This window comes from Lycium ferocissimum, chromosome 9, assembly GCF_029784015.1.
Source record: "Lycium ferocissimum isolate CSIRO_LF1 chromosome 9, AGI_CSIRO_Lferr_CH_V1, whole genome shotgun sequence".
In the NCBI taxonomy this organism is placed as follows: Eukaryota; Viridiplantae; Streptophyta; class Magnoliopsida; order Solanales; family Solanaceae; genus Lycium; species Lycium ferocissimum.
In genome coordinates this window covers 20,299,275-20,307,485 of record NC_081350.1, presented here as the reverse complement: position 1 = coordinate 20,307,485, position 8,211 = coordinate 20,299,275, and the positions used below count along the sequence as shown (strand labels likewise).

Genomic DNA, 8,211 nt, shown 5'->3' with positions numbered 1-8,211 from the left:
TGGTGGTGTTCTTCAATAATGAAGAAATCACAACGCATTTGGGGTGGGGTTGGCGTGGTGGTGGTGGTGTTCTTCAATAATGAAGAAATCACAATGCGGTCAGGGTGGGGGTTGGCGTGGTAGTGGTGGTGTTCTTCAATAATGAAGAAATCACAATGCATCTCTGGTAGGGGTGGGGGTTGGCGTGGTGGTGGTGGTGTTCTTCAATAATGAAGAAATCACAATGCGAACTGGGGTGGGGGTGGAGGGGCGGAAGAAGGTGGGGCGGCGGTGGTGTTGGTGGCAGTGGTGCAAGTGTGGTGAGAATGAGGAGAAAGTAGAAGAAAGAGAAAAAATAATAAAAGAAAAATAAAAAATGAAGAGTTGGTAATTTTTGACGTGGCAATGACGTGGCAATGACATGGCAATGATGTGGCAATGACGTGGCGCGAGTGTAATACACTCAACTGGTCCAGGCCGCTAAGGGGGGTAAATAATTATCGATTAAGTTGTTTAGGGGGTAAATAATTACCGTTAAGTTTAGTTGCTAAAGTGAGCCACGCCAAGTTCCAGGGGGAAATGATGTCTTTTCTCTATTTAATAAGGTTGGATAACTATAATTTTTATATTTATTCCAAATTTCCAAAAAATCTCTTGCAAACCCTTATAAATAGGGCTGTATTTTGCTTCAGAGTGCCTCATCAGCCTAGCTCTAATCCTTTGGCTATTCTCTTGAGTATAGTTACAAGTTCAATGGAGTTGCATCACCATTTCTTCTTCACACTTCTTTTTGTGAGTTGCTTTCTTATCTTTTTGCCATAATTGAACTAATATTAAAGTATTACGAAAACTAGGAAACTGATGACTATTATTTGTTGTTATTTGTTGCTAAAGCTTGCTTTTGTAGCAAGTCATGCAGCTAATTTATCTTTTGACCTGTTATCTGAGAAAAATGGTCTAGAATATCAATAATAGTGTAACAGGAAGTAACATTTACTTTTGCTAATAAAACAATATCGTGTGCAAAGCAAAGATGCAAAGTATTATGATAACTAAGAAGCTGATGAATATTATTTGTTGTTAAAGCTTGCTTTTGTAGCAAGTCATGCAGCTAATTTATCTCCTGAGGTCTATTGGCAAGTGAAACTGCCCAACACTCCCATGCCCAAACCCATTAAGGATGCCTTACAATATTCTGCAGGTAATTAATTAGTCTTCAACTCAACTAATTCTGAGGGGGTAAAGTGTGTGTGTATATACACAAATGACAAACTCTTGATAATTCCTCATGGTTAGCAACATCGTGCACTTTCAGAAGTAAAACTAATACTTTAATTTCATTGACCTATTTTATCAATATTGCCATCATCATTACTATTGTAGCTATAAAACTACTATCACAATGTTATTTTATGACAACAAGAATTTTAATTATTGTTATTATTATTGTTGTTATTATACAACCTTCTTCTTCTTCTTGTTGTTGTTATTATTATTATTACTCCCTTTGTCCCATTTGATGTGAAATGATTCGGAATACGAAAAGCAAACTATCTAATTTTTCATTGATTTCGGATATACATTCTTGATGCTTTTTTGAAATAAAATTCATAGATCTAAAATTTACTATAAGTCACAATAACTAATTCAAAATATTTTAAAGACAGCTTTTTAAAAAATTGTGGTGAAAGAAAAACCTTTTGACTCTCCAAATAGTAATTGTGTCACATAAAGTGGACAAATGGAGTATTATTAAGCAACATAACTATGGATGCATAATGCATTATATCACATAGCTGGTGCATTAATTAATCATTTCTGCATGAATGTCTTTCATCATTCACATAGTCGAGGGCGAGCTTCCCAAATTACGCCAACCATATGGAGTAGGTTCGGAGTGGCATCGACCAGCGGCCGAGGGCGAGCTTCAGAAATTACGCCAACCATATGGAGTAGGTTCGGAGTGGCATCGACCAGCGGCCGAGGGCGAGCTTAAAAAATTACGCCAACCATATGGAGTAGGTTCGGAGTGGCATCGACCAGCGGTCGAGGGCGAGCTTCAGAAATTACGCCAACCATATGGAGTAGGTTCGGAGTGGCATCGACCAGCGGCCGAGGGCGAGCTTCAGAAATTACGCCAACCATACGGAGTAGGTTCGGAGTGGCATCGACCAGCGGCCCAGGGCGAGCTTAAAAAATTACGCCAACCATATGGAGTAGGTTCGGAGTGGCATCGACCAGCTGCCGAGGGCGAGCTTAAAAAATTACGCCAACCATACGGAGTAGGTTCGGAGTGGCATCAACCAGCGTTTGAGGTCGAGCTTCAGAAATTACGCCAACCAAATGGAGTAGGTTCGGAGTGGCATCGACCAGCGGCCGAGGGCGAGCTTAAAAAATTACGCCAACCATACGGAGTAGGTTCGGAGTGGCATCGACCAGCGGCCGAGGGCGAGCTCAAAAAATTACGCCAACCATATGGAGTAGGTTCGGAGTGGCATCGACCAGCGGCCGAGGGCGAGCTTCAGAAATTACGCCAACCATATGGAGTAGGTTCAGAGTGGCATCGACCAGTGGCTGAGGGCGAGCTTCACAAATTACGCCAGAAAGATATTAATGAAAACCTTCCAGTCACCCCTTATTTCTTTGAAATAAATTTACAGCAGGGGAGGAAAATGAACCTTCCGTCTCTCAAAAACTATAACTCGGCTCCCTTTTTGCCTCGCAAAGTTGCAGAATCTATCCCCTTTTCATCGGATAAAATTGAAGAAATTCTTAATCACTTCTCCATTGATAAGGACTCAGAAGGTGCTAAAATGATCAACAAAACAATTAAAATGTGCGAGGACCCAGCAGGTAATGGAGAGAAGAGATATTGCGCCACTTCTTTGGAATCAATGGTTGATTTCGCCACATCTTTCCTTGGAACAAATAATATTTTAGCAATTTCAACCGAGTTAGAGAATGAAACTCCGGAGGTGCAAACATATACCATCAACGAAGTGAAGGAGAAAGCAAATGGCAAAGGGGTGATATGCCACAAAGTGGGTTACCCATATGCAGTACACTATTGCCATGAAGAAGGAAGCAGTACTAGGACTTTTCAAGTCTCAATGGTGGGTGCTGATGGAACTAAAGTTAATGCAGTATCAGTCTGCCATGAGGATACTGCATCCATGAACCCTGAGACGTTGCCCTTTCAATTGCTCAATGTTAAGCCAGGAGAAAAGCCCATTTGCCATTTCATTTTGGACGATCAGATTGCCTTGGTTCCTTCTCAAGATGCAACTCAAGTGGCTGAAAACTAATTAACATGCATGGATGAAGCACTTCAGTCATCACTATGCAATATATAATGCAGTGTTTTATGTAATAATGTATGACGTGATGCAAGTACTTTGTTAATCACCTTTAATCAATAATGATGTATGTATGCATGAATCTGTATGTGTTAATGAAAATAATTATAAGTATTTTAATAATATGTGGTTAATGTATGTATGTGTTGATGAAAATTACTGGCTTTTTACTATTGTACAAGCTTATCTTACAGTGGTGTAAGAAAATTGACCCAATTAAGGATCCTCTTTGGCCTCATGGAACCCTAAGCATGTTGCTTGATAAGCTTGTCGTTAGATAATAGTGTTTGTTCGTCTAATGGTCCTTTCGTCTTATATAAATAATAATCTATGTATATAGATAATAATCTAGGTAAATTTTAATCTTTATTAATTACTATCTTTTGTTTAAAAAAGAAAAACTAAATTTGCCCCATTTATTAAACTAAATTTGCCCCATTTATTTTGGGTTGTGTTGTATATATCTTTGGAACTCTAGAAGGGGGCTTAGCTTGTCATTAGGTTACAACAATGATTAATGTAAAGACAATCTATACGAATAATTGAGGAAGGAGAGAATTCATGTGAACAAAAATACAGACTGCCAATCGTCTCACCTCCTGTACAAAAAAATATTCAACTTAAAAAGAAGTTAGAATATGCTGTCCTGTATAGAATCTTACAAAACTATGGTGTAATTAAGAGAAAAAAGTGAAGTAGAATGCAATGTCCACTACTTACTTCTAATTGATTAATACTTGCATAGATATAAAATCTTTGTGACGAGCATGATGCAGATCGAAAGGTACTCAGATGCCAAGCTTAATATGGTAAATGGGATTTCATTGGATGTTTAGATGCCACAACTCTTTTCAATTTCATAAATCTTCGTCCAATAATGTTCTGTGTAGTGTGACTAAAGGTCTCAGATGTTCTTTGAGCTATTTTAACTAAGGAAAAGGTTCAGCCCTTAACGTTTTAGAAATGGCTCAAAAATGTCCTTTTTCACCTATTGAATCAAATTTGTCCCTCCTTCCACCTATTTGGATAAAAAAAATATTGTTAACGTTAAATTTAAATCTGAACTTGCCTCTCTTTTTAACAAAAACTTATGTGGAAATATATGAAATTTTTATTGGTTCACGTGTAATTAGTCATATGTTGGATGAAGAGGAAGAAGTGTTGGGTCTTTTAAAATCGGTTGGATTTCGGTCTAATTACATGCGGACCAATAAAAATTAATGTCACATATTCAATTAAAAAAATCCATATATTCCATGTCAGCTTTTGTTAAAAGGAGGGGCAATTTTAGAATTAAATTTAAACGTTAAGGGTATTTTTTATCCAAATAGGTGGAAGAAGAAGCAAATTTGATCCAATAGGTGGAAAAAAGACATTTTTGAGCCACTTCTAATACGTTAAGGGCGTTTTTTACCCTTTTCCGTTTAAACTATGTTTACTTTTTGAAGTGAGCTCCATAAACTTCTAATGATGTCGTTCCAGTTGAATATTATTATTAACAAAGAATCTGTACATCATTCAGGTTTTTGTATTATGTGATTGTGTACAGAATAAGTTTATTGATGAAACTGTGTAATTTCCTTTGGTAACCAAAAGGGTTGTAAGACAAAAATTTGCTGCAGTGCTAATTTTGTTCAGATGAGTTTGTTCATGTTTCTCTCATTATGTTGGTTGGAATAAGTTTAACATCACTGGGCACACGAAATTTTCATCAGAAACCAAAGTAGTAATTAAAATGGAAGAATTTTAATACAGCTAAGGTGGTTGACAAAAATTTCGAACATCTGGGAATTCATGGACTAGGTTGATATCTTTAATTATGTAATATTCTCTGCCGCAAAGTTTAAGAAATAAAGAAATACTTTTAAAACTTGTAGCCTAAAACAAATCATAAAAGTTTGTGTGGCTAGAAATCATTTCATTAAGGATAAAAAGGTTAATTTAAAGTTGAATTGTTACTAAATATAAAAAGGTGTCATTCTTTTGAGACTGACTAAAAGGGAAAGAGTTCACATAAATTAGGACGGCGGGAGTATATGCTCCTTTTGAATTCATGAAGGTACTCTGGGTTTGGTAATCTTAATAAAAACAATTCTTCTTCTTGAACTTGTATTTGACATAATAATTTGTCTTGAATGCTTTCAATTCTTTCCTTGCCCCTTGCTCCAGTTAACCAAAATATGGTTATGTTAGACGCAAAAAAGGCCAAGCCTTTGGTACCCCAATTCAATTTGTTGGGAAAGCCATCACCGCTGAAGCACTAGCAATTCGGGAAGCATTGGAAAATTCTAAAGAAAATGGATGATCAAAGGTGCATATCTTGTCGGTGCAAAAATTGTGGATATGATACGGAAAAGAAATGTAGCTTCATGGGAGATAGAGACAACTTGTGAAGATATATGGAAGCTTATGAGTTTCTTTGACGATGTGCATGTGGTATATATTTCTAGATCTTGGAATATACTAACGCACAATTTAGCCAAGTTTTCTATTTCGTTGTTACGTAAGGTTATTTGGGTTTCGTTTTTCCTAGTTGGATTGTAACTGATGTTGCTGCATCTTTTAACTCTTTGAAACCGCTTATGCATTAATACAGTAAAGTCGTTTATTGTTATAAAAAAAAAAAAGACGCAAAAAAGTTTATTGTTATAAAAAAAAAAAAAAGACGCAAAAAAGGCCGTAGTAGAGGTTAGTATAGTTTATATTTCTAAAACTTCAAAATTATGTGCAGTGTAGGTTAATAAATTTAAATTCTTTTAACTGGATTGTTTATGCACCAAATATTATTTACGAGAATATTCTGTCATTACTCTTACAATCTCTTGCTTATCCGACGACATCACTTTTATGTTAATTGCTACATGGGAAGTTTATTTGAAACTGAAACTTTTTGCATATTTGGAATTTCTAATCCACAGGGACAACTGAATTTGTTCATACTTAATTCTTTTCACCAAATTTTAGCATACAAATCTATATTTGTTCTGTTCTGCTTTGAATTTCTTATCTAAATAAATTTGTTATCAGATTTGTTGTTTCTGTCTATCCATTATTTCTAGATTAGTTGTTTCTTTTTTTAAATGAATTTGTCACTAGATTTTGTTGCTTTGAATTTCTTTTTTAAATATTTGCCTCAATCTTCCACCTATCATGCTTTGGGAAGTCTCCTACAAATCGTGTAATTTCTAAAGCTGGTGAACGTTACTAGAACTGTATCTCTAATTTACCCTGCATCTTCTCAACTATCCAAGTTCTTTATTTTTTTCATGTCTCCGGGCTGGTAGTAGTAATTGCAGGTAATGGGACGTGTTTGTTGGGAATATTAACAATATCAACCATGAACAAAATGATAGAATCAACTTATTGGATCAACGCCGTCGTGAAACAAGTCACTGCCTTGAAAGCGATTTCGGCCCGACTCCAGTGCAAATCTTTTAGATCTGTCGCTCTCAAGATTCCACAGCAGTCCTAAACACTTGCACTGGTGCTGGAGGCTTGGAGTTGCAGAAAACCAATAGCCCAGAAAACAACCCAAGAGGAAAAGATGAGGAGAATAAATTTTTCAGTGGGTAAGTAATTCACCAAGAAGGTTGGTTTATATAGGCTGAAAATCTGAAGGGTTAAAGAGAGTTAATTAGCCATTAACTCAACCATTAAAGAAAACTTAATGAGCCATTAACCTGGCTATTCAAATCAACAACAAATCAGTCTTTAAAAGGGAATTGAAAAGTCAGTTACAAATTTGGAATAATGACTCATTATATATTCACACTTAATGTCAAGAGAATGAATCAAAACATTTTTATAGTAACCATTGCATTATCGATGTAGGATTCTACGATAGGAATAAATAATTCCAGCAGTGTTTTCAAAGGGGAGTGAAAACGAAAAGAAAATCTTGTATGTTGAGTTTGGCATCAAGTCTTTTGACATAGATCTTCTAGAGGAAGTAGCATGTAGCTGAATTGAATAGCAAGTACATGAGTCCTAATGTACATCTTTAGTCATTTATGATATAGGCCATTAACTTTTCTTACTTGTTGGATTCTTATAATATTCTCTTTTCAGTGGGGAAATTTAGACCTATTGGCCATACTTAGTCAGGTAATCTAGAATTAACATCACCTGTGAACTTTATTCAGATTTTATTCTGTCATCCATTTACTTTTATTTCTTAACTACCATGTTATTTTCTGCGAGCAAAGCCAATGTTTGTGTAATTAGCAACAAAAGAAAAATGTATGGTCCTAGCTATTTTAGGCTCAATGCAAATTATTCTATTTGAGGTAAGTTTGTTGAATAAAGATGGTGAAATCTGGAATCTTGACATACATGATGTATAGCCCAATACATATTCTAATGTTTTAGTTGGATTATCAAAATATTTGGCAAACCGTTGTTTGTTCTTCTTGACTCTTTCAGCACAGGAACTTGAGGGAGATTAAGATAATTTGAAGGATAGTGAACATGAAGAGAGCTGGCGTGAATTAACAATTGCTGTCCAAGTGTGCTTTATAGACTGCTTATATATGGTAATGGTCGTGGTTTATATATCGTAACATATTGCTTACTTGTGATTTTTTATTGTCAATGAGAAGGTTCTTTAACAACGGAAAATGAAGTTGGCCAAGTGGATGAGTTTGAAGTGAAAAAAGTTCCTCAAACTGAGACCTTGAGGCACACATTTGTTTCTTTGGGAGACCATTTGGCATTAGTTGGGGAGATTGCAATATTGTTGGCATGCTTTCTAAATGATTCATTGGAAAAGCCCTCCACATGGTCAAATAAAGGTAAATACTGACGGGAGTCGATTTGTAGATGGAAGAACAGGGGCTGGTGGAATTCTTAGAGACCAAGAGGGCAACATGGTGATGGC

General features: G+C 36.1%; 1 protein-coding gene across 1 annotated transcript; it reads left to right on the top strand.

Annotated features, from left to right (window-relative positions):
• Positions 1-732: 732 nt before the first annotated feature.
• On the top strand, positions 733-3,284 carry LOC132069282 (uncharacterized). Its single transcript, XM_059462683.1, has 3 exons — positions 733-771; positions 1,066-1,180; positions 1,828-3,284. Exons 1-3 carry the CDS (start codon positions 733-735, stop codon positions 3,282-3,284), a joined length of 1,611 nt encoding a protein of 536 aa, XP_059318666.1.
• Positions 3,285-8,211: the final 4,927 nt, after the last annotated feature.